Source organism: Glycine max, chromosome 8 (genome assembly GCF_000004515.6).
Source record: "Glycine max cultivar Williams 82 chromosome 8, Glycine_max_v4.0, whole genome shotgun sequence".
NCBI classification, from domain to species: Eukaryota; Viridiplantae; Streptophyta; class Magnoliopsida; order Fabales; family Fabaceae; genus Glycine; species Glycine max.
This window is the reverse complement of record NC_038244.2, coordinates 2,735,745-2,762,368: the sequence shown is the minus strand read 5'-3', so window position 1 is coordinate 2,762,368 and position 26,624 is coordinate 2,735,745. Positions and strand designations below refer to the sequence as shown.

The following is a 26,624-nucleotide window of genomic DNA, read 5'->3' as shown; positions in this document are numbered from 1 at the left end:
AACTTGACAACGATCACAGAGACATACTCCAACAAGATGCAGTGCAAAATAAAAAAAAAAAACTCCAACAAGATGCCAAATGTGTCAATCAAAAACATTTATAGTGGTAGCTTAACATTATTCACTAGGACCACGTCACCACTTTTAAATACGCATGAGATCATTTTCTCCCCAACGAGAAATAACATGCCATGCCATGAAAAGAAGGAGGTACTAACAAAAAAAAGTAGATGAATAACAACATTTTATACGTAATTGGATAAGGAAAATGAATGGTTAGTGTTACAAGAAAGAGACAAAAGGATGACAATCATGATGCACCAATTGAATTGTGCCGACTGTGTAGCAAAAGTCATGGCATTATGATCTGATGAAGATTGAAGGATGAGCAAGAGCATGATCATGTATGAGTATTATCGAGTATGTGAATTAACTTATGCAAAATTATTTTAATTTAAAAAAAATATTAAATTTAAATTTAAAATATATAATTATAGTAAATATTTAAATAAAGAGTATTATTTTATATAATAATCACATTTAGTCTCGAATTCAATTGTGTCTCAAAAAATTTCTATAGCACATATAGAAAAAAAGGTACGTATGACAGTGGCGCGCCCAAAAGTTGGACTAGTACGTTAAGTGGCAGCAGTTGGTAGGACGTGTCTGTTGACTATTGACGTTGGGAAAGACAAGGGCCACATAAAGATTACACGCACGTGTATCATTTTCCTTCATCATTTTTGGGTTTTGTTGTTCTATTTTGTACACGAAAGAAGACACAAAAATTTCAGATAAAATTCTTGCTCCGCTTACTGGTCAAGGTAAAATTATATTTTTTATTAGTTATCTTTAATTTTGATTTTCATCTCCCTTTAAAATTATTGACGTATTTAATCCTCTAATTATATTCGATCCCGTGATTCCGATATTGACTGTTATAAAAAAATATTGATTGAAAATGTATTGTTGTCAACGTCCAATTAGAACGTGGCATACACGTAATCGTCAATGTTAAGATCACATTTATGAAATTGAATATAATTAAAAGATTAAATGTGTTAATAATTTTAAAGAGAGATCAAAATCGAAATTAGAAACAATTAAGAAGACAAAAAATATAATTTTACCTATTGATTATTAAACACATCTTGTCATGATACAAATGACAATAAAAATAAAAGAAAATGCATATCGATTAAACTTGTCTTTTAAGCATGTGTTAAGATTTATGTTGAATTTGCAATACTAGCTAGAATTTGTTTTTGAGTTGAAGTAAATTTAGGCAAAAACTCAAACATAAATATCTTCACTTTATAAATAATTTAAAGTAAAATCAATTTTGTAAAATAAATTTCGTTCAAAATTAATTTGATAACACTCATATGAAACATAAATTTGATTTTTTTTCAAAATTTAAAGCTTAAAAGTAGGATAAATTATCTTATTACAAATACCCATCTAAAAAAATCTTATTCGGAAATGAGAATGAGTCAAGTCTCAACTAGAACTTACAAATTACAATAACCCTGATAATATGAAAACGTTTTCGTTTCTTCATAGTATAATCTTATTAGCTTGCCTAAAGAAAAACATTAATTATGATAAAGAACAAGGCAAATAGTGCAGCTCTCTTTACACAGGCTAAAGCATTATTTCAAATAAATTATGGACTCAATTGAAGGGCCGAATAACTTCTTTCATATTAATTTAAAGCCCAGCTTAACTATTGAGCCAGAGGATTTCCTTCTCCAAGGGAATTTGGTCACGTTCTATTCAATAACAAACTACTAAATTAACATTCAAGTATCCAACATGTCCTTATGAAGATTTGCTTCAATCCTCAGAAAAATTAGAATACAGTTAAATCAATATACACCAGAGATAAGAAAACTATTTTAAATACATATGTAACATTAAATCAAAATGTAACTAAGATTCTGATAAGATTCACATAAAATAGGCATTTACTCCTTGAAGTGTATCCAAATAGTGTTCCTACGCCGGTAACCTGAAAGATTTCTATGCAGCTAAACCGAAGGCCAAAGCACTCCACTGGTTATAAAAGCCAATCCTAGGTGTGAAGTTCATAGTAACTCTTATCACAAATGAATACTGTAAAAAATTACACAGATATATCTCGAATTCATATTGAGATAGCTCAGACAGCAGAGTAAACTAACAGATTAATTACATACCACGACAAGGGAAGCAGTAAAGGATACAATCATCACACCCAAATAGTTAAATAATGTTAACATTGGGTCACAAATCTAATTTGCTCAATGGAACTTCAACCAAAAGCAACATGCTTATAGCTTGTAAGCGGAAGGTCCAAAATAAAACAACAAATAGAGCTCAACAAAATAAAAAGTACCCATTCTTCGCCATAACTTTCACTGCCTATTTAGAAAATTCCTCCAAGATAGCATCCATCAATTTGACTAGGAAGATAATCTACCAAATATATGATTCAATATGATTGTGATTTTACGTCATATAACTATATGACTGACAGGATATATTTTCTGGATTTAGATTGGCTAAACCCCATACATATGGAGGATCCATTTTGAACAAGAAAAATGTTTCTCTATATGTTTTAAATACCAGACTTCTCATATATAAAATAAATTGCAAGCATTATGTTAATAACAAATCGATTGGATGCACATATGGGATACACTAGTATTATGGTATACCATGTCACTCCAACCTACACAATCAACCATTGAAACAAGGCCAACTCATTCACATTAGGAATAAGATCCATAGAATCATGTGTAAGATAAACTTGCAGCATCTAGTAAGTCATAGAAAGTGATTTACATAAATCCAGTTGTTCAATTATAGCCATAGTTAATCACCACATTAGAATTTACAGAAAAAAATAAAGTTCTTTCTTAGCATATGATAAACATGAAGTTATATTCAATCCATCTGTGATTTTTTTTTAACATTCATAATAAAAAAAGTTTTTATTAGTGTGAGATTAAATTTGATTTACAATGGCATCAATGGATCCTAAACCCAATAATATAATCATGCCAAACTAAAGCATGCATTTTAACTTTCACAAGGATAACTATTAGCCAATAATTTTTAAAGAATGAGACTCAAAATTGAAACTATTTTATGCATTACTTACCCTAAAAGAGCTTCCTGGACTACCTCTTAGTTGATAGGGCCTATTGCACAAGTCAAATGCCTAAAACCCTTTGTGGAGATCAAGAAAGGAGACACATCAATGAACTCAGGCACTGGTACTAGAGCTCATAATTGAAGATTTAAGGTCCAATACTCCAATCACATCCAGGTGGTGCTATGTTCATTGTTAGTCGTCATCTACGACTAACTTTTGTATAGAAATTTTTTCTAAAATGTATATATTTTCTCCAATTTATGGTTCTTTTTATAGGATTGTAAATATTTTCTTGTTTAGTTTTATCTTTGCTCAGTAGAAGCTCTCCGCATGGAATTAATGCAAATTTCACTTCAATTTCAAGTAAAAAGGAGAAAAATTGAAAGAAGCAATAGTTGGTGTCTCGCTAAGCTTGGACCATGTGCTTAGCGAGTATCATCCGCTAAGCGAGACATCAGCCCGCTTAGTGAGTAAGAGGAATCTTGAAGGAAATCTGTCACGAAAGCACGCGCCTAGCGTGTAACCAGCTCGCCCAGCGAGTCATCTGTCTCTTCTAGCACTTAGCGCGCCTTCGAGGATCAAAAACCCTTTTTAAAGTCTGAAGTGAAAGAAAAGGAAGAGTTTGGCGGGTAGAGTGTGAAGAACAGAGACTAGAGGTGCAAAAATAAAGCAAGGAAGCAAAAACCTTAGCTTTTAGGAGGATCTTAGGTTTAGGAGGATTTCTAGATTTCTAGAGGTAGAGGAGACATCCCCACCATGTGTAATCTGTTATCTTATCTGAAAATTCCCTTCCTGCTTGTGAAAGGTGTTGCCTTGTGATGGAAGGCTAAACCCCTTTGTTGGGGACTTCTGTTGAAAATTTGATGTAAATTCTTATCGTATCTATTTACAGTTGTTTTTATGTGTTCAATGTTTCTATCTGTGCTTAATATATGCATGCTTATGGCTTGATCACCCATTTGTATGTAAAGTTAGGAGCTTTAGCATTGAAAAATGTACTGCATCCTTAGAACTAGATAAAACGGGCTAGGTTATCATATGTTTGGACACGGAGTGTGGTAACTTAGTTGTTTTATGCTGTGACCTTAATGTTGTTTGGTTAAGCTAAGTTCGATAAGACATTCGAGAATGATGTTTAATTAGAATTAGCCCATTCATGCGAGACATCGATGTTTGGGAATGTTGTCCTCAGCATAGAACACATGAACATCTTTGAATAGAGAAAACCCTTTAATTGCATCAAGTAACTCAGTAGGAGGACCCAATGCTTTTAACTATCTGTTTTAACACCTACTTGCTCATATTTTCTGTAATTAGTAATTAGAATAGCAAACACCATAGCTTTATTCATGTTCATTGTCTTTTTATACAAATGTCTGCTTATTGAATGACGCTTCACTAAATGAAACAAGTTCCCTGAGTTCGATACTCGGTTTCTTGCGATTTTATTATTATTTGCACGATTCAGTACACTTGCCGATAAGATTTCACATCCATAATAACAAGTAGTACAGGGACGGAACATTCATCCCTGACAAAAACATCAAATTATCATTTCATTTATACCATTGTAAATAGTCAATTTAAATAAGTAACATTGCAAAATACACTCAAATTGTCCATGCTAGTAAATTACTTTAAGTTTCCCTCTTATGCATACAAATTCAATTTTGATTTCCTTCCCCTAGTTGTGGATCTTCCAAATATTTCACATTCTCAATGATATTATAGAGAGCCAATTGTTAGTCGTTATGTACGACTAACTTTGGTATTGAATAATTACATAAAATTAACATCTTTCCTCTAATTTATGGTTCTTTTTGTAGGAATTGTACATATTTTCATGTTTAGTTTGATTTTATATAGTAGATACTCCCATTTTGTGAATTAATGTTAAAACCACTTCAATTTCAGGCTAAAAGGAGAGAAGGTTCAAGCAGCTGATGTCTCGCTAAGTGAGACATATGCGCTTAGTGAGTGACATTCGCTGAGCGAGGCATGCAGCTCGCTTAGTGTGCTAGAAAACTCTAGAAGATGATTGGTTAGAGATGTGCTCGTCCAGCGAGTCATTTGTCTCTTCTCGCACTCAGCGTGCCCAGCTCGCTAAGTCAAATTTTACTTACTCTTGCTTAGCGAGCCAATCTCGTTAAGCGAGTCTTTAGAAGCTGAAACGTCAAAGTAGCCTTTAAAACACTGAAGTTGGCAAAAACTAGGGGGAGAGTGGAAAAACAGAGTCAATGGAGAAGTTAGAGCGACAAAAACAAAGTCACCAAGAGAGTTTAGGTTAGAGGAGTGAGATTAAGATTCTAGAGGTTGAAGGAGACATTCAACCCCTCTTAGCCATTTTCCTTCACTCAAAATCTGTTCTTCTTTGTATTGAAAACTCATTACTTGTAATGGAAGGTTAAACCTCTTGATTGGGGAGTTCTGCTGAACCTTTGATATAATATTCTTTCACTATCTATTTAATGTTGTTTTTATGTGTTCATTACTTCTATCCATGCTTATTTTTACATGTTTGTGGCTTGATCACTCATTTGTATGTATAGTTAGGATTTTTAGCATTGGAAAATGCTTTAAAGTCTTAGAACTTGATAGAGCAAGCTAAAAAATTGTATGTCTAGGAATGAAATGCAGTGATTTAGTCCTTATTATGCTGTAGTCTTAATGCGATTCCTTTTGGCTAAGTTTGTTGAGGGATCAAGGACGAGGTTTAAAGAGAGTTAGACCCATTCACTCGAGGGATCTTGGTTTGTGTAATTTCGCAACATAAGAACACTAGGATAACATTAAATAGAAAAAAAATACATAATAACATTAAGAAAAATTCAGTAGAACGACCCAAGGCTTTTTACTTGACTATTTTACTTCTCAATCTTTAGATATTTAATTTGTATTTAAATTGATTTTAGAACAAAAACCCAATTCGATATTTACTTGCTTTCGATTTATACAAATGTTTGTTCACTAAATATACATTTTCTAAGTGAAACAAATTTCCTATGCATACGATACTCGGTCTTACCGTTTTAATATACTACTTGTGCGAATCGGTGCACTTACCGAACTAGCAGCGTAACATCAATTTCACATAAATGACAATATTCTTATAAGCATTTATGTCTACCAATACCATGTAATAGTAATATATGATCAGTTGATCACCGATTAGTTATAAAATATACAAAATGAAAACAAACAAACATGTATGCTCATCAATGATGTGCAGCAGAAACAAAAACTGAACTATTAAGAAACAAAAGAAGAAGAAGAACAATTAGAAAAATTGGTGATGGAACTGGAAGAATGTCTTCTTAAATATAAGATGTTGTATAACATTACAAACTTGACCTTTTTCTTTATCCATAAACATTATATAAAGCTTTTAGAATATGTATAATCATAATTCAAATTTACCTTAGAAGCTAGAAATTGCCTCTGCCAAAATATTGAGATACATACAGCATATGTTACAAACAATATTTAGCCCCGATTTCCCAGCAATTTATGAGGATATTTCAGACTTCCATTCAAGGTTCAAACCTGCTCATTCAATGCAAAGTAGTGATCAATGACTTCAGAGTATACTTGCCTCAGAGTCCCAAACATCTTAAGCTGCATTGCCAAGTCACAAGAAATTTTCATCGAAGTACTGCTGTACTTCTCACTTAGTATTCTCATGCTACATACCTGCTTTAATACTCGGGAGTTGGTAGTCTGGAATCATATCATGACTTTTTCCCTTGTTTCAAAATCTTTTAGAAAGGATACAGAGTGCATATTACATTGCTAGCACCCTTCCTTTTGGAAACAGTAAACTTGCAGCAGATTACCATTTGATTGAGACTTTACCAATTGTCCTTGCAAGAGCACTTCCCACCAAAGAAATGATGAAACCTGTTTGAATCTCTCATAATGATTGGTCGTGCTATAGTAATTGATGCAAACTTCATAAATACATGACAGTCAGCACAGACCCGTACATTCTTTATGATCCGTATAGGTGCAACTCCATTGGGCTTTCTAATTAAAGCAAATGCAAGAGCAAGTTTCTCATTGGTAAGAAATGGATCTAAACTTTTCTTCCTTCCCCACAATGTGTAGGACAATGTTTGTATCTGGATTACACCCAATTTGTTGCAATATTGAGATCAATCTGTTCATTTCACCATAGATTTTTCCCACTTCTGGATGAGGGTGATCTTCTGAAACAAATCTGTGGACTTCTTTCCTAACCTCAACCCAACTGTAAGCAGCAAACTTCTTTGCATTCTTTTCCTTCATGAGAGATCTTACAACAGCTACATCTTTCCATTTCCCACAAGCAGCATACAAGTTGGAAAGCATGATATAGGGTCCAGCATTATGTGGATCCAATTCAAAGAGAAGACTAGCTGCCAACTCTGCATTCTTTAGGTCACCTTTGGCACAAACAAATAGTAAGGTGGACCAGATATGGTAATTTGGTTCATGAGGCATACCTTGGATTAGATCCATTGCTTTATCAATTCTACCTGACCGACCAAGGAGAGTGATCATACATGCATAGTGATCCAATGTGGGTGTCATTTGCTGTTCACTGATTGAATCAAAATACTTCTGTCCAAGCAGATAAAACACCCACAAAAGTAATATTATCAGTTTTGAATTTTTCTTGCATTTTTTCGTACAGAGTCAAGGCCTCTAGAACCTGTCCATTTTGTGCATACCCCAGAATCATGGCATTCCAAGTGATCACATTCTGAATAGGCATAGTTTCAAAAATGAGCATGTTATTATCAATACCCATTACAACTACTTTTCCATGGACAACTTGACCATGATACAAAGAAGCTAGCTTGGCACAAGAGCTAACCATGCTAGAAATGGTGTAACTGTCAGGTTTAACATTTCTACATAGCATGTCACCAAACAACATCCAAGCATCCTCCTCTCTTCCATTTTGTGCATAACCAACTATCATTGTTGTCCAACAAATTTCATCCTTTTTTGGTAATTTGCTAAATAAATTCCTTGCATCATATGCATGTCCACATTGAAAGTAAGCATTGAGAACATTTGAAACAGTAACTAGATCAGGTTTCAAACCTGATAACTGCGTTTCATTAAACAAATGAATTCACTCATTAGGATTCCCCATTTTTACATACCCAAAGATCATAAGATTCCATGAAACAAAATTTTTATCAATCATTCCATCAAACAACAACCGTGCCCTATCTATATCACCATATTTGGCATACATATCAGTCATAGCATTCCTTACAAAAGTATTTCCCCCCAAATCAGCAACAACAATCCTCCCATGAATCTGTTTCCCATGCCTCAAATCCAAAAGCTGAGAACATGCTTGCAATGGAGTCACATAGGAATACTGGGTTAGCCTGAAACCCATCTTCCTGCATTCTCACAAGAACTTTCAATGCGTTGCCTGAATGCCCATTACTTGCAAAACAAGCAATCAATGTGTTATATGAAACAGAATAGTAACAAGGCATTTGATCAAAGACAACACGCAAATTCTCAACCATACCCATCTTCGCATAAGCAGAAAGCAAAGCATTCCAAGAATAAACATTTCTCTTAGTCATGTTATCAAACACATATTGAGCATCTGAGAGCTTGCCAAATTTGGCATACAAATGAACGAGTTGGTTGTGGATGAAGGAATCTTTGGGTTGAAAAAGGTTAAGTTCTATGTGAGACTGCAGTCTCTTTGCTTGAATGAAGTCATTGGCCCGAGCACAATGAAGCACAAAACGAGTGTAATCATCAAAAGAAGCAGGTCCATGAGAGTACAACAGATCTATGGCTTGGTGAAGCTTTTGCTTGACCTTCACTTTTGGTTTGGTTAACTCAGCCTCTCTCCCACCACCACCACCAGATTCGGATTCAATCAACTTCATTCCATGCCTCACTCAGTTCTATGTTCTTGTCCTCATACCCAGCACTTCAACTTTAACCAAATAACATAATTCACTATTGAGTTTTATGTCTATCTGGCAAAAAGCATATGCACTCCTACACCCATCAACAAATAAAATTAGCAATTAAATCATTAAACAATGTATATTATAGTTGTTGGAAATAACAGTAAATGTCCTGACGAAATACTACATTCATGTATCTCATGTTAAAATGCCCTTAGTCCCCCACCCCCAGTTGTCTAAATTTAACAATAGAAATCAAGTTTTCTATTTAAACATGATATGCACATGAGCATTTTTTTTTTAATGAGCACAAAAATTGTTTACTAATCTAATTGATATTATTTTATTATTTGCATCAAATCCAGCATCATATGGAAATCATTTGATATTATCATGTAAAATATCAAATTAAAAAGGTACTCCATCAAGTTGAGTGACCCAAACTGAAATCTGTACAAATTACATACTATTGGAAATATAAATTTTTATATGTCATCAATGAAAACAACTCCAAATTTGCTAGCCTGAATTGGAGCCTTGATTTCTATGAAGATATATAAATCTAGGATTCCCAATCAGCTACCAAAGTCACATATCAGAAACACCATAAAAAAAGAATGTCTATTAAAATGTAAAAAATGACTAAGAGGCCACTCCCAAAATAAGATAGAGTAATTTACAACAATTGTCTCTCACCATAATATAATGATACGGTTTCAACTCATAGAATGAATTAAAAAGTACACACTCTCAAAGACCCTCAAAATTGATAGATGTGTGTGTGACTTCCTCACAGACCACTAAGTAAGTCTCATCTAAGGTATCAGTTTCCCTCCCTCTACCATGAACAACAGGTTCCAATCTCTGAAAGGGAAAATAATTAGGAGCATGGAGGCAATTTTAGTTTTTCAAAAGTTTGTCCTAGACTGAATATAAGGATTTAGCTATATCAGCTCTGAAATTTCCAATCAGTAGCAAAGTAAGCTTACAAGAGTATTTAGGCAAAGGAGGCATAAAAAATTTGAAGTTCAATTTCCAAAGCCAAAATAACAAACAAATAACTGTTCCAATATCTGAAATTTCAGTCTGAGATAATTCCTTACCGGCTTGATCAAAGATAATTCCTCCAGTTGCTCAAACTGACATTCCCCTGTATTTATATATTTATAATTAAGAAATATTGTAACATAATCAATTTGTTTAACCAGTTGCAACGCATTTGCTTAGTGTAGCAGAAATAGCTCTTAACATTGGATTTCCTGCAACAGTATCAGCACAGAGCTCTAGTCCCAAAATATGCAAATGTATAGCAAAAGGCTTTTGTTCAAATTTCAAAGGTGTAAATTGAGAAACAAGTTCTGAAAGTATCTACGAAAACAGGAATTTACCTTAATATTCAGTGACGGAGGAAATGCTGCATGTCTGTCTGGTGCAAACCATGCCGGAGAGAGAAAAATTAGGGATTAGGATAGCAATGAGTTTAAAGTATTTGGTTGCACGAGAATGTTGAAGAAAAAGAGTAGAAAGTTTTGTTGAGGGTGAGCAACAAATTTTCCAAAAGGAGGAAGAAAATTAAGCCTTGCTAACATACTACTGATCTTAAGAAGTTAAAAATGTTTTTTTATTATTATTTATAAAATATATTTTATTCATAAAGAAGATTTTTAAGTATTTAAAATTATTTTTAGATAAACGAGGTTAATAAAATGGATATTTTATATAGTATGTCGTTATGAGATAAAATACATTTGCTTTATTAAAAAATTTAAATTATATAATTTTCTTGTGTTTATTTTATTTTACAAAAGAATCAAATCAATGGAATTTAATATTAAAAAAAGGTTATCAAACTTAACGCTTATTTGTTGTAGTGTTTTTTTTATAGTTATTTTTTAGTGTTTGAAAGTTCATAAAAAGCTTACTTAGTTTTTATAGTTGCATCTTTTAATTCTTATACTTAAAAACTATTATTTTTAGTTTTTATAAATACTTTTGGATCCCATTAGATTCCTAGAGGAATCAAATGAATAATTTTTTCAAAGTTGATTATACTATTATTTTATTTTATAATAGAGACTATTTTTTAAATTTGGTTATGTAATTTTTTTTTATATTTAAAGAGTTTTTCATTTTAATGTCTTTTACATTATTTATATTTTTTTTTGCATGCTTTCTTTCCCAGTCTTAGTGCCTAATTTAAGTCCCGTAGAAGAGGGGCAACTTATAATTTCTTTTAACAAAAACAAAGAGTTAATCAAATAAAACAATAAGAAGTGAAATTTTACTAGAGCCTTTCCAATAGCAAAAAACATCTTAGAATGTTTTTAGTTTTTTTTATGAGTTCTCTTACATCACATTAATTTTAAGAATTTATAATTCTCTAAGAACTTAAAATAGATCTAACACATCGTCTCATTCTTTTGTATTTTTTTGAATGGGTCTTACAAATTATCTCTTAAGTATTCTTAAGTAATATAAGAATTGATTTTTCTACAAGAATAGTTTTTACACATGAGATTCACATCCTTTTCCTCCAACAATAAATCCAATTAAGAACAATTTAAGAACCTATGTAATAACTAGCTCCGGAAATGGGAAGATGGGGGTAAGATAACATGTGCGATTGAAGTTTTAAAGCAATTATTATTATTATTATTGAGGGTGTAGTAAGAGATATAAAGCACTTTAATCCATCAATGAATACCATATTGAATTCATATAACAGCATGAACGGGTAGAAGGTTATCTAAAATAGTACAAGTTTCAATCTTGTTTTGACTACGTGCTGAGGAGATTTGCATGGGTTAACTTTCAAGTTGTCTTTCTTCCCTTTAAATTCTAAAGAAAAGATTATTTCCTGTATTTTGCTTTTAATTTTACTTGCTTGGAAATGTGAAATGTTGAACACGCAAAATTACCACACAAAATAAGGCAAGTCTCCACACACAAAAACAAATGATTAAAATTCATACTCTACCTTGTAAGTCAAGCAAGAATAACAAACCCAATCTTAATTCTTAACACAAACCCAGAACAGAAGACTCGTTACTCGTTCGTTGCGAAACACCATGCACGAGCACGAGCATGTTGTGGAGTTCGAGGACATTCTTCCTTCCCCCTTCGCTCCAAACTTATCAGAATCGGAGCTCCGGGAAACGGCCTATGAGATGCTCGTGGGGGCTTGCCGGAGTTCGGGGCCCAAGCCGTTAACCTTCTTCTCGCACTCTGAGCAGTCTAACAGAGGAGGAACTCAGCGGATTCCGTCGCCTTCATTGTACAGGTCGCTGACTGTGACGGCGTCGTCGAGGAATGGAAGGGCGGCGACCACGGGGGAGTTGATGAGAGTGCAGATGAAGGTTACGGAACTCACTGACACTAGACTCAGGCGTGCCCTCCTCAGAGTAGCTGCAGGCCAGGTCTCTTTCTCCTCCTAATTTGTTTCTTTTTTTGTTTAGAGAAAACTTTTTGACCCAACTAGTATGTTTTTTGCTGAAAGTTATAAACTGAAATTCATTTAGAGGGCTATTTCTTCTTCCCTGAAAAAGGTTACATTTTTTTTATTGCTTAATGAATAAGTGGCATTGAAACGTGTGGACCAAATTCTGAAATTTCAACTCTGGGTTCTCGTCTTGTTGAAATAGCTAATACAGCAGGTCAAGTGTTCAGATTTTCCTAGTGAACAAGAGTACGAGGCTTGGCTAAGGAGGAATTTGAAGGTTCTCGAAGCAGGACTCATCTTGCATCCTCGCCTGCCATTATTGGATAAGGCAGACACTTGTGTACTGCGTCTGCAACAGATCATCCATGAAGGCCTTGAGAAGCCTATGGATATTGGTAAAAACAGTGAATCAATGCATGCACTTCGCACTCTTGTTATGTGATGTCTCTTGCTTGGAGGTCGTTTGACGGGTCTGTTCCCGAGACATGCCATTGGGCTGATGGCTTTCCACTGAACCATGGCATCTACCAAACTCTGTTAGAAGCATGTTTCCATAATAATGATGAAACCTGTGTGATACAAGAGGTTGACGAGGTCTTCGAGCTCATTAAGACGACCTGGGTTATGCTTGCAATGAATGAGATGTTGCATAATGTTTGCTTTTCCTGGGTCTTGTTTCAACGGTATGTTGCCAATGGTCAAGTGGATAACGATCTTTTGTTTGCATCGAGTAATCTGCTTGCACAAGTTGAGAATGATGCCAAGGCGATGAATGATCCGTTTATCTCAAAATCTTTGAGCTACGCATTGAATTTGATGTTAAGTTGGGCAGAAGAAAGGCTCCTTGCCTACCATGACACTTTCCATAATGGTAATATTGAATCAATGCAAAGTGTTGTTTCTCTTGCAGTATCCTCAGCAAAAATATTGGCAGGAGATATTTCTCTTGGGTGTAATAAAGAAGCTCATGTAGCCTGCACCAAAGTTGAAAATTATATTACATCATCATTGCATGCTGTTTTCGTTCAGGCAAGTTCAACCATTCAAACTCCCTTCCCTTCCCTAATTAAGCACAAACATTACTTTTCTTTCTTGACTTTAGTTTCCATGGAGTGTTAACATTTTTGCACTGTGAATCAATCAGAACTCATCTTAGCTATAACTTATGAAGTAATTATTATGAAAGTCAAGTTTACCATGTATGTAATTTTTACCAATCCTTCAAATCGGTCCTTTAAGCAGAAATTGGAGAAACTGGATCCTCGCATCAGCAAGCATGTACCTAGACAACACGATAAAGTCTTTTCAACTCTCTCCGTTCTTGCACGAGACATCAGCGAACTGGCTTTTAACGAGAAGGCAACATTTAGTCCCATACTGAAGAGGTGGCATCCACTTGCGGCTGGTGTTGCTGTTGCAACCCTTCATGTTTGTTATGGTCATGAGTTGAAGCAATATGTCAAGAGTGTTACAGAGTTGACTCCTGATGCTGTAGAAATGCTGATAGCTGCTGACAAATTGGAGAGAACTGGTACAGATAGCGGTGGAAGATTCAGTTGACAGTGAAGATGGTGGAAAATCCGTTTTAAGGGAGATGTACCCTTATGAGGCTGAAGCTGTAATTATCAATCTGGTCAAGTCATGGATCAAGACCAGAATGGATGGACTGGAGGAGTGTGTAGACAGAAATTTACAAGAAGAGGTATGCTAGATTTTGTAGCTGACAATCTATTCAAAGTCAAAATTATTTCTAAAAAAATGTTTTTTTAAAATATGAGATACCAGGCAAACTAAGATGGAGCAAAGCCTAAAATTAAAAAAAAAAAAAAACAATTTGTCAATACATGATTACCAAGTATTGTCTCTTTTTTTTTTTGTCATTTTCTTCTGCTAATGCTCGTGAAAAAAGAAATTTGAGATCTTCCGAAAGAAGTAGAAGCTAAACTATCTGTTAGTATAGGTTATTGTGAATCAAACACTAGAAATCTGGTATGTTTTTTGTTGTGTCATTACCCTAAAATTAAATACATGTTTTACTTTTCTTCTATTATTTTGAAGGTGCAGGTGTATCTAGTGTCTTCTCTTCTACAAACTTCATTTTGAAGTTCAATAATGCTTTATACTAGACCCCCCTTACTTGTACTTGCTCTAATAAAACAAAACTTTTTTCATTAATGATACATGACCTCACTTCATCCTTTTTCCTCCAGGTATGGAATCCGCGTGCAAATAAAGAGTGCTTTGCTCCTTCTGTTCTTGAGATTCTAGGAATCATAGATGACTCTCTGGAAGCGTTCTTTCTGTTGCCAATACCCATGCATGCAGCCTTGCTTCCTGAATTGATGTCTGCTCTTGACAAATCTCTCCAACAATACATTTTGAAGGCCAAATCTGGCTGTGGTATATATTTACTGCATACCATTAGATATACCAAGAGTTATTCAGTGATCCCCAAGATTACTAGGCTTTTAAATTTGATATGATCTAAAGGAAACCGCAATACTTTCACCCAATCATGCCGGCTTTGACTCGGTGTTCGGCAGGATCAAAATTTCATGGTGTTTTCAGGAAAAAAGGAAAGTCACAAGTGACTGATCAGAGAAGGATATTTCATCATGGAACTACAAACGTAGACAGCTCATTTGCATTACCCCAGTTTTGTGTTCGCATAAATACCATGCAGCGCATTGGCATGGGACTAAAGGTTTTGGAAAAGAGGACAATTTCCCGTCTTGGGAATTCTAAATCAACAAAAGAGTATGGTATAGAGGACAAGTTCAAGCTTTCTAAAGCTGCGTCTGTGGAAGGTATCCGTCAACTCTCTGAGGCCATGACATACAAAGTGATTTTCCAGGATCTGCGTTATGTTCTTTGGGATGGCCTGTATTTTGGTGAAGTTTCATCCACTAGAATTGAGCCTTTTCTTGAGGAGCTTAATCAATGCTTGAAGATTATTTTGTCTACTGTGCATGACAGAGTCATAACGCATGTAATTACTGAGGTGATGAAGGCTTCTTTTGATGGGTTCTTGTTGGTTTTGTTAGCTGGGGGTCCAGCACGTGCTTTCTCCCTCGAAGACCATGTTATAATAGAGGAAGACTTTAAGCTTGACTGATTTGTTTTGGTCCAATGGAGAGGGTTTACCTGCTGATTTGATAGAAAAGCAGTGTACCACTGTTAAAGAAGTGCTTCCCCTGTTCCGCATGGATACTGAAGACTTGATTGAGCTATTCAGTGAGCTTATTCTGGGAATGTATGGCTCTTCAGCCAAATTCCACTTGCCATTGCCAACAACATCCGGTCAGTGGAGTCCAAGAGAACCAAACACTATTCTGCGAATTTTTTGTCATCGAAGTGATAACACAGCACTAAGTTCCTTAAGAAGAACTACAACTTGCCCAAGAAGTCTAACCGCTAACAAATAAAACATGGTATGACGCAAAATGCTATTAATCAACGAATAACACAATCGAAGAAACCAATTTGTTCACTTGCTGCAGCAGATGTGCCACGATGCTTTTAATGACGACCTAAGTATTTGTAAAATGTAATTAGTTTTTTTTTTTTTTTTGTAAATTGTAATTAGTAATTGTTTGTTTTGGTACAGGTAAATAAATCCCTTTCATATTTTCTTTCCCCTCCAAAGGACTTGAGATAGGAAGTTTGAAAAACTAACGTGGTAAAATCATAATCTTTGATACAGTAAGTAGATGATTTGTCCATTTTTGTTATTTATATTCCCTGTAAAGCCGATCAAAAACTCGTTTTAAAAGCAGTCAGTTCGGCCTGCATTAGGATAACCCATTCATTCTAGGCAATTACTTCCTGCACCTCCATAATTGTTTCATGCACCTTTTTAAGCTTTTCCGAAAGGCTAATCCAAAATGTAAATTTACATTCCGGATTAGGTGCAAGAAGCATTTGCCTTCACTCTAGTTGTGCTACATTAAGGTTAGCCCGTCCATTCTGCATGGCCTGCATTTTATGACTGTCAGTTATAATACCATTACTTGGCAAAAAAAAAAACTCTAATAGTCATCCAGCAGAAGAACAACACTGGAGGGGAGGGGAGTCTTGAAGAATTGCAGAGCTAAGTAATATGGATGTTACCGACAATAAATATTAACTTGTTATTATGGATAAGAAATCACTAAAACAAATTTCAATGAATCTGGATGATCATTAATCTACTACACCCACAGCCTCTGTACGCCACAGTCGGTAGCTAGAAATATAATTGACACAGTAGAAAGAAAGTGTTACAGTGATACTCAAAAATTGGATGCCAAAAACACACACAACGAAATGTGGTCTGCAAAACAAAGAAACATAAAACAAGCATATTCATTTGACAGGTAACCAATGGTCAGGCCACAGTATCGTCCAATGGTTGATAAGCATATTCTCTTCATTAGGTGGATGGAGCCAAATCTTCATTCTTACAAACCAGAATCTGCATGCATGACAGACTTCCCAGAAATTAATAAAAATGCAACCTATAAGAATGACAAAAAGCATACACAGAACTATATAAAACTTACAAATAGATTTGAAAAGACAAAGCTTCGAAGCAACTGTTTTCAAAAAGGCTGAAGCCAAGAAACTTCTAAGAAAATATATCAGAATCTATTTGTTGAATGTTGGGGAAGATTTCCCGTAGGATTCCAGTATAGTTGGGCGTCTTAGCCTGCAAGAAACAAGCAAGATTAATTCTTAAAGAGATACATCATATAACTGAAAAGTATCCAACAAGGTATAATATAACATTGAATCTAACATTGAAGGATAATTATATATTTGTCAAAATAAGCTTCCTCCCAGAAACCCAAATACTTGGGGAAAAAAAAATATAACCAACAGGGATGAAAGGCCCAGTGCTGAAAATATAAAACTGTCCAAAAAACAAATGATACTTTTACAAAGCCTTCATCTATTTCACCAGCCATAGCCACAAATGAAACAGTAAATAAATGCTACATTGCAGGGCCGGCCCAACACATTGGTAGGCCTAAAGCAAACTTCGAAATGGGGCTTTTTCATTGACTAAAAAAATATGGGCCTTTTTCTAAACTAATAAAATATTTAATAAAATTAATATGTAGGTGAGAGCGAGTAAAATGAAGGGAAAAAAACATTTGAGGCTTTCCGTGCATGCGGGATCGACCACAGGACCCCATGCATAGTAGTGCTAAGTGTTACAACTGAGCCATGGCCCTTGATAACACATATGCTTAATATACATATATTAATAGCAAAAACTTTATTTTTTGGTGGGCCCAAAAGAAAGGGCTTGGGCGCCTTACCCTTGGGCCGGCCCTGCTACATTGCATTGGAGAATGTAATAATCAATGACAACCAACCAAATTCACTTGAATAATCAATCAGCACAATTAAAACTTGTGGCTTGTCCATTTAAATGAACCTCAGTTAAGATTATCCACACTTTATGCCCACAATTCAACTCCTAACAAGGAAAAAGATCCAACAAAAAGGAAAGGAAATTCATGGAATATTGCTAACAAATAGCCAAATCTTCAAATATAAAGGTTTCAAGGGGGAAAAACAAATTTGTAAGGCTAGTAACCATACACATGGGTTATTTTTTAGGTAGATGGTGGTAAGCTTCTCTTTTGAACCAGAGACTGCCTCAGCAATTCCTTCAAGTGATGCTATTTGGTTATCATTAAGCCACAAATCTTCCAATCTGCAATAAATTAAACGAGGCAATGAATCTACCAATGTAAGAACATATAAAAGATTATCTGTGGAGCCTGAAACAGAGAAATATGCATACTTTGTCAGGTTCACAATGTCATCCACTGAAGTTATCTTATTTGATGATACATCTAAAACCCGAAGATTGACCAACGATGACAACCCTTCCATTTTTGCAATACCATTATGGCTCAAGTACAGTTCTTCTAGAGCTACACAACCCTGTACCCAGAATCAAGAAACAAAGTTAGAATACACAAACAAAAGTAATAATAGTATCAAGAGTTTAATTCTATGCACTATCAGTATAATAATGTCAACTAATTAGAAATCATGGTAAGCAATACTTTTAAGATAGTTTTTGTATAAGTCGTCGAACTTCTTTCCATACATATCAATTGTTATTGGATGACAGTTTAAAAATCCTCTACAAAATGAGTGCATAGACTGTTTACTATAATAATAATAATCCCCAAATTCATCAGTAAGCTCAAATTTGTGGATTCAAATTGAGGGCAGCCGCAACATGGGATTATTGGGAGAGGGCAAACCTCAAATCCCGTCATTGAAGTGAGACGATTGCTTTGGAAACTAATCTTTTTAATGCATTTGAGACCACACAGATTCACAACTTTAATTCGATTCTGCCCAAGCCACAGCTCCTGCAAATTCTCGAGGCTCTGTAAATTCTCCATCACCTGGATCACAAACGTAGACATAAAAAAAGAGCGTAGGAAAACAAACAAAGCACGCGGTAACAACTTAAAGCTGTGACGTCAATTTACCCGTAATTTATTGGAGCCGAGTTCAAGAATCTGGAGCTGATGGAAGTGCTCGATCTCCTCAATCTTCGCAACTTCGTTGTTGGACACGTAGAGTTCCTTGAGGGTATCGGAGACCCTGGACAAGCCATGTAGCGAACTAATCTCGTTGAACGCAACATCGAAAACCAGAAGTTTCTTAAATACGGTGACATCAGGAATGTTCTTCAATTGATTATCGCGCAGCACAAGCTCCTGCATTAGATAAAATAAAAAAAGCGTTTCAGCAATTCGAATTCGTCCGTCCATCCGTTAATAGACGGAGTTAGCTACCTCGAGAGAGGAAATGGCGTTCCAGGAAGAGAGAGGGAGAACGGCGGCGTCGGTGATGAGGTTTTGGCGGAGGGAGAGCTTCTTGAGATGGGAGAGGTTCCCTATGCGCGGGTCCAGCGTGGACAAGCGATTCGCGGTGAGGTCCAACTCGGTGAGGCTGGGTGGCAACTCGACCGAGTCAAGGTCGTGGAGCTGGTAACTCGAGAGATCCAGAAGCGTCGATGAAGGATCGTCTTCGTCCGGTTCCGGAACCGCTATTGATTCCACTGCCTCCATCTTCCAACTAAACAATCTTAGGATTTCACTATCTGCCTCAATCACATTGCCCTGCAACAACGCAACTCAAACTCTTATGTTTTTTATTTATATATACGTGTCTGCCCATCTGGGCCGAGCCTGGGACACGGCCCGCTACTTTTTTAAGGGCTTTCCTTAGTATCCTCTTTTTTCTAATAATTTCATAATACCTAAAATGCCATTATCCTATTTTAGAATAAAAAATTCATAATACCTAAAATGCCCTTATCCTAAAATGCCGTTAAAGAAAAGATAAAATATTTTCGAGCCTTATCCTAAAATGCCCTTATCCTAAATTTTAATAAAAAATTATTTTTTTATTAAAAATTAAATTCAGATAATCCTTAAATAATTCAATTTTAACTTTTAACATTAAACGCTTGTATTCAATTATTTACTTTTTTGAGCCTTATCAAAATTACTATGCAGAAAAAATGTTTTTGTAAAAAAAAAGTACAAAAAAATAAATACTTGGAGGCCCGTCCTTTCTTCTTTGGCGCTCATGCATTGCCACTGGGATGGTTCGTTTTGGACCATGTAGCAGCACAGCGATACTATTATGTCTATGCATAGTTTTAGGTTCTTGCAACTTATATTCCCCTGTCGTCGTTGTTTCTCTACCCAAAATTCTGTGTTTCGATCTCTTCTGGATTATTCTGGAAACGACCCAGTAGCGTTGATAGCTACTCAGTTGAGTAATTGCGCTACTGTGAGGGAACTTAACCAAGTGTATGCCCACGTTTTAACGACGCACTTTTTGATCTCCAATCCGGCGCCGTTTAATTGGAACAACATTGTAAGGTCATACACTAGGCTAGAGGCTCCACGCAATGCACTTCGCATCCTCGTTTTCATGTTAAGGAATGGGGTTTTGCCCGATTGTTACACCCTCCCCATTGCTCTCAAGGCCGTGTGCCAAACATTTGATGTTAACCTTGGGAAACAGCTTCATTCCATTGCTATCAAGATTGGACTGCAATGTAACGAGTACTGTGAAACGGGGTTTCTTAGCTTGTATCTTAAAGCTGGTGAATTTGGAGGTGCCCGTATGGTGTTTGACGAAAATCCTGACCCAAAGCTGGGTTCTTGGAATGCTGTAATAGGTGGGCTTTCCCAAGCTGGCCTTGCCAGGGATGCGATAAGTGTGTTCCTCAATATGAGGAGGCGTGGTTTCATGCCAGATGGTGTGACCATGGTTAGTGTTATGTCGGCTTGTGGAAACATTGGTGACCTCAACCTGGCTCTCCAGTTGCATAAATGTGTTTTCCAGGCTGAAGCTGGTGCGAGGACTGACATTTTGATGTTGAATTCGCTGATTGATATGTATGGGAAGTGTGGCCGGATGGATCTGGCTTACAAGGTTTTTGCAATGATGGAGGAACAAAATGTATCGTCGTGGACGTCCATGATTGTTGGGTATGGGATGCATGGCCATGTGAAGGAAGCGCTTGATTGCTTCTGGCGGATGAGAGAGGCTGGGGTGAGGCCAAATTTCGTTACTTTTATTGGAATGCTAAGTGCTTGTGTGCACGGTGGGGCAGTTCAAGAGGGGAGATTTTACTTTGATATGATGAAGAATGTTTATGGCATAACACCCCAATTGCAGCATTATGGATGCATGGTGGACCTTCTGGGTCGAGCAGGATTGCTTGAGGATGCCAGAAGAATAGTGGAGGAGATGCCTATGAAGCCAAATTCTGTAGTGTGGGGGTGTCTTATGGGTGCGTGTGAAAAATATGGGAATGTGGACATGGCAGAATGGGTAGCTAAGCATTTGCAAGAATTGGAACCTGGGAATGATGGTGTTTACGTGGTGTTGTCTAATATCTATGCCAATAGAGGCTTATGGAAGGAGGTGGAGAGAATAAGATCGGTAATGAAACAAGGAAGGCTTGCTAAGGTTCCTGCCTATAGCCTGGCAACAAATTCAAATTGAAGATTCAATAATAATTTATTTTAGCATTGGGGATTTTACACTCAATTATGGTTCTGCTTGTGTCGATTGTGACTTGAAAATTAAAATGTTTTTCAGAAATGTATACTCCAAAAACAGAATGTTTCCACAACCATTATTTTTTTTTTGTTAGAGGGCAGGGTGGTGGGAGGAAGACCAAAGTTTAGGTATGGATAGCTTCCTAGAAAGTAGGGAAATTTTGATCTGTAAATTCTCTGCTGTTAATTACAATATAAGTTGATTTTTAATTTAACATTTCATGGGGTAAGGTTAAAATCTAGATATTGTAACTGAGATTGAGAATCGCATCGTTACCTGATGTGCATACATAACTATTAATTAAACATATACCGAGTTCAGCCATATGATTTAAGAAATGGATGCTTTTCCTTGATAACAGTCACAGAACTCCATAACCAGTACTTTCCTATCTAAACTCTTAAGTGAATAAGGAGTCAAATTCCACTACATGATATAGTTGGAATTGGATTTTCCATTTGTCATTTTCTCTTTAGTTTTCTACGATGTACCGACTGCTAGGCTCACAATCTTGGTAGGCTTGTTAAATTTTCGAGTTATTTGTTTCTGGAGTACTGAATTTATTTTCTAAATTTCATTTATTTTTATTTTGGATAATATTTTTAGGGGCTTAAATAAATATAGGAGTTCCAACTTTTATGACCTGAGAGAAATTTGTTGATAGAAAAATCATGAGACCATCACATAGAATTGTTGATCCAAAGGAGTCTATCCATATCAGCTATTGCTGATGTATGCCTGGTCCCCTGCAGGTGCTTTTGCGTTAGAGTTTAGAAGCTGATCTGGTACGTGGATTATTCCACATCTTCATCCAGTGTTCATGAGCCTAATATGATATATTTATAAGGTCCGATCAGTCCTGATATTATATTTTCCATTTTTAATTTTTACATTTATTCTATACTTTTATTTATTTATATTATATTTCACATAATATCTATCACACATTTTATTTTTCTTATCTTCCCATTTCTCTGTCTTTCGGCTCATGAGTGTATACACGGATACACAGCTTTTCCCCGTATTTCTATCATCCATGCATCCCATGAGTGTATATATATACACGGATGAACCTGGGTGTGGAACAAACATTTTTGCATGTAAATGTAATAATAGCCTAGTAGGTCTCGATACTCTTTTGAAGAATCCCAATCAATGTAATGCTCTAACTAAGAACGGGGTACTGTTGGGTAGGTGTGGGCGCGTAGCTCTGCCAAATGCAAACAATTAAAGTGCTCTCTTTTTGTGGTGTTATCTTTTTCTCAGCTTTTTGAATTATGAAGGAGTAAAAGTGTAAAACCAACTACGTGTTGCAACTTTCTAATGTGATTCTCATAATGAAGTACGTTCGTCTGACCCAAAAAAAAGAGTAAGATTTAGGAACTAGGCATCGCATGTTACCTCAAAGTCAAGTACAGCGTATCATCAACGTCAGTATATCTGGTTTTGATCTATTCTTGGTTTTAGTTCTGGTAATGGTCGGTACTATTGCCTCGTATCTGTCCACCAACGGCTACCAAAGTTGGAGTGTGTTGTTGACCTTATACCTGCGAACCAAACCAATTTGTAGGATTTGCCTTGCCATTAACAATCGTATAATAACATTGATATACCAATACTGAATTGTTTTGTTCTTTTTTTGTGATACTCTCCATATATAAAAACTACTTTTAAGTACCGACTAAACCAATTCAAATTGAGTGCACCTGCTTAGAGGAACAAAACTCTGCCAAAACACGTTTTCTCCATTTCATAATAGAATAATTATAATCATTCATCTATTTTCTCATTTATCTCATTTCCACCACATTTTTTTTTCTATTATGTCACTTATTATATCTATTGCTTTTTCCCTCAACTTTTTCTTTTTTCTTCCCATCTCTCTCCTCTTTCCCCCTCAAAATAGGGTGAACCAATATCACTAGTTCACTACTCTTCATAATATTAGGAATCTTGGGACTTGAACTCCTTGTCATTGTATTAGCAGTGAAAGCTAATCGACTTAAACAAAGCTTAAAATAACTGAAAACAAGTGTCATTCACAACAATTACATTGAACTTAGCCTATACAGGTTTTCAAATTCAAGAAAAAGAATACTGCATATCTAAATGAAACCTGGACTAAATTGTGCAGCTAGTGATCTCTTGGAGGAAAATATCTGCAACGTTACATTCCCTATGAATAATTACATCATACATAGTCATGAATCATGAATTAAAGAAAGAAGACATCCTGTATAGCCTAGGAGCTTACTCCTTAGAGCTCTGTAATTTTATTTTATTTTTGTAAGGAAAAGTGGCATCTATGAACACTCTTGTTTACAATTATGAGAAACATAATCTTATAAAAACCAAACTAGCTATCTCCATCAATTTCTGAATTGCGTTTGATGCCTGAAGGGTCGACTTGAGTAATACTTACTGTATTAATTTCTTCATCAGCATGGTTCTTTGATGCTTCCCAATTCACTTCAACAGTGTTATCTTCTACATATGTGACTTCATAAATGTGTTTTCTAAACCAACTTCCTTTGCCAGCATTTGAAATGTTTTCTTCATGCACTATTTCAGTTTCATTAACATTAGGTGGGACACCATTTTCATCATGAAAGCTTTGAACCTCATTTATTTCCTCTGTCACTTCAGCATTTTTGTCATTATCGGCCACATTTTTGTGCATCCTGGTTTCCTTTTCTCTAATTTTGGGCCACTCATCCCCATCATTCTCCATTTTTGAGAAATCTGATGTAGCATTCTTTCTAACCTGCACTTCCTTTAGCTGTTCCCTGAGTTGTACTTCTTCTTCTTTGTCATTACTTTTAGAATCATTTATTATTGGTATCCTTGGGTATTTCTCATTGCCATGCTCTTTGTGACCTGACTCACTTCTTGATTCTAAACCAACCTTTTCAGATTTTGTTTTGGACAAATGTTTGTGTTGAATTTTGGATGATAACTCAGGTTGAGTACTTTCTGGTTCAAGTTCCACTTCTTTTCCTCTGCTGAATATCTCATAGATATGTCCAAACTCTTCTTCAGCCTTATCTTCCTTGGCTCCACCAGACCCATCATCCCTGCCATTACTTGACTCATTAGCTTCTCCTGCAGAATCTACATTTCCTGAGTCAGGAAAATCCATTTCATCTAACCGTGATGGCATCCCTTTACGCCCCAACAATATAGCTCCATCAAACTCGGTTTGATCGCTATAGTTCTCTGTATCGTTTCTCGAGTGCTTGACCTGATATAACAGCCATGCACCAACAGCCAAAACCAGGATCACCTTCAATGCCTGCATTATGTTAGCCCCTTTTGGTCTCTGGACTCTTCCAAAAGATTGGTACTCCATTCTCCTGCATGAGTCAACGTCTTTGTCAAGGCTTAAAGAAATATTCAGAGGATTCATTTGACATTATAACATGTTGATTCTTGCATTAATTCCAGAAATGTAAAATTACTAGTAAATCTTGACAACCAGCAAGAGAGGACAAACAAATCCAACTAACAATTACAGAAAGAAAACAGAAGCATGTGCATGCACCGCCAAAACTACTCTATTAAATAATGACTTGAAATTGAATCCAAGAACTAAAAAGTCAGGCCAAAAAAAAAGTGCAATTGATTCATTCAAACATAGGGGAAGAGAAGTATTTCTTCCGTGGTAGATGCTATTGGAATTGCAAACAACTGATCAAAATAAAAAAAGAATCGCAAACCAGGTCAATCATCAAGTCAACGGGCACATTTATTGGCAATTTCTATTCCAAGAAACAAGTATGGGCATGAAAAAAAAGAGAAGAAAGAAAGAAAGAAGAAAAGATTAACAAAGATTATAGAGGCATAGAAAATTCAACAGAAAAATGAGGAGCAAGAAGTGGACCTTTTGGTCTTGTTTTGTTAACGGAGCCGAGCAAGTGATGGTATTATTTGTTCTCTCTGGGAAAACTGTTGTCCAGTCTATTTGTGCTTTAAAATTATAGTTTGAAGAAGAAGATCAAAATTAATACTACTACTTTGGAAGTACAGAAGAGTAGTTGAGAGTGCCCAAAAGTGGCAGTTAACATTTTGTCGCCATCTCTAAAATAATCTTGAGACTCTTCAACACGCAACTCAACATGTCAAAGTCAAAACACATCACTCAGAATTCAAATGACTTATTAAGCCTTCCAGTTCGAGTACGGCCTTTTTATAGGGCTTTCTTTTTTCACGGAGTTGGGCACGGCCCGTTTGTATCACTGCACGAACCACTATTCCGATAGGCATCAAATTAGTACGTTGGTCTTAAAATTGTCAGAATATTCTTGAGCTTCTTCAATTCTAATTCCATAAAAAATATATATATACTTTAATTTAATTTTTTAAAATTTTATTTTCCATTGATATTAAAGATTAAAATGAATTATTTTTCTTACGGAATCAAGGAACTAAAAGAGTATTCTAAAAAGTCGGAAAATAAAAAATTAATACTTATATAAACCTTGGGTGAGGCAAATGAATATAGAGTTATATATATATGACATGAAATTAAATTACACTAATTGGAATCATATTCTATATCAAATAATAAAAATAATATAATAATTATTAAACTTATGTAATTTTTTAAAATGTTACACCTATTTTCATCCGTTGATCTTAAATTAATCTAACACTTATGATATATTCGTTAAAGTGAGGCACGTGACCATCAAAACTGTGTATTATGCAGTCCAACTCAAATTCTTTTCCGTATTGTAACACCTCTGTCCTCTGGTATGCAATGGCATATTGCCTCCTGTACTACTTGCATATTTTTCAGCCATTAATACTAGCAATATATGCAGCACTTGAATTGTACCCATACTAAAATTGATTCAATTCAAGCACTTTCCGCCATTAAACAAGCATGACCAATTAAAATTGTATAAATACAATTTAATTGATTTAAATCAAACCCAAATTGCACTTGAAATTGTACTCTTCAATAATATGACTATTTGTTTTTTTTGCTGAATTTATTTTTTGTTTTTTCTGA

The 26,624-nt window shown here is 35.5% G+C and overlaps 5 protein-coding genes and 1 pseudogene across 10 annotated transcripts; 2 read left to right on the top strand and 4 right to left on the bottom strand.

The window, feature by feature from the left end:
- Positions 1–7,195: 7,195 nt before the first annotated feature.
- On the bottom strand, positions 7,196–8,105 carry LOC113002419 (putative pentatricopeptide repeat-containing protein At1g68930). The gene is made up of 2 exons (XM_026129841.1): positions 7,833–8,105; positions 7,196–7,741 (listed from the first exon to the last, which is right to left on the bottom strand). The coding sequence occupies exons 1-2, from the start codon at positions 8,103–8,105 to the stop codon at positions 7,196–7,198; spliced, it is 819 nt and encodes a 272-aa protein (XP_025985626.1).
- Positions 8,106–8,340: 235 nt separating this feature from the next.
- Positions 8,341–10,622, bottom strand: LOC102663884 (pentatricopeptide repeat-containing protein At2g21090). Of its 4 annotated transcripts, XR_005892514.1 has the most exons (4): positions 10,461–10,622; positions 10,176–10,331; positions 8,676–9,163; positions 8,341–8,587 (listed from the first exon to the last, which is right to left on the bottom strand). XR_005892514.1 is itself a non-coding variant. In XM_026129509.2 (3 exons), exon 3 carries the CDS (start codon positions 9,046–9,048, stop codon positions 8,428–8,430), a length of 621 nt encoding a protein of 206 aa, XP_025985294.1. In that variant the 5' UTR covers positions 9,049–9,163; positions 10,176–10,331; positions 10,461–10,622; the 3' UTR covers positions 8,341–8,427. The 4 variants fall into 4 exon arrangements, 3 of the variants coding, with proteins under 3 accessions (XP_025985294.1, XP_025985295.1, XP_025985296.1); XM_026129509.2 differs by having other exon boundaries at positions 8,341–9,163; XM_026129510.2 differs by having other exon boundaries at positions 8,341–9,163; positions 10,176–10,222.
- Positions 10,623–11,867: 1,245 nt separating this feature from the next.
- Positions 11,868–16,003, top strand: LOC100806211 (protein unc-13 homolog; annotated as a pseudogene).
- Positions 16,004–16,611: 608 nt separating this feature from the next.
- On the bottom strand, positions 16,612–19,673 carry LOC100782492 (protein phosphatase 1 regulatory subunit 7-like). 3 transcript variants are annotated; one of them, NM_001255583.3, is made up of 7 exons: positions 19,321–19,659; positions 19,012–19,242; positions 18,778–18,924; positions 18,306–18,448; positions 18,101–18,215; positions 17,053–17,198; positions 16,612–16,964 (listed from the first exon to the last, which is right to left on the bottom strand). In NM_001255583.3, exons 1-6 carry the CDS (start codon positions 19,594–19,596, stop codon positions 17,118–17,120), a joined length of 993 nt encoding a protein of 330 aa, NP_001242512.2. In that variant the 5' UTR covers positions 19,597–19,659; the 3' UTR covers positions 16,612–16,964; positions 17,053–17,117. The 3 variants fall into 3 exon arrangements, with proteins under 3 accessions (NP_001242512.2, XP_040873546.1, XP_040873547.1); XM_041017612.1 differs by having other exon boundaries at positions 16,672–16,964; positions 18,101–18,448; positions 19,321–19,673; XM_041017613.1 differs by having other exon boundaries at positions 16,672–16,964; positions 17,053–18,215; positions 19,321–19,673.
- A 420-nt stretch (positions 19,674–20,093) lies between these two features.
- On the top strand, positions 20,094–21,824 carry LOC100805136 (pentatricopeptide repeat-containing protein At1g77170, mitochondrial). The gene has a single exon (XM_014778665.2). The coding sequence runs from the start codon at positions 20,177–20,179 to the stop codon at positions 21,551–21,553; it is 1,377 nt and encodes a 458-aa protein (XP_014634151.2). The 5' UTR covers positions 20,094–20,176; the 3' UTR covers positions 21,554–21,824.
- A 1,931-nt stretch (positions 21,825–23,755) lies between these two features.
- LOC102663620 (uncharacterized) lies at positions 23,756–25,755 on the bottom strand. Its single transcript, XM_006584750.4, has 2 exons — positions 25,491–25,755; positions 23,756–24,963 (listed from the first exon to the last, which is right to left on the bottom strand). The coding sequence occupies exon 2, from the start codon at positions 24,957–24,959 to the stop codon at positions 23,967–23,969; it is 993 nt and encodes a 330-aa protein (XP_006584813.1). The 5' UTR covers positions 24,960–24,963; positions 25,491–25,755; the 3' UTR covers positions 23,756–23,966.
- Positions 25,756–26,624: the final 869 nt, after the last annotated feature.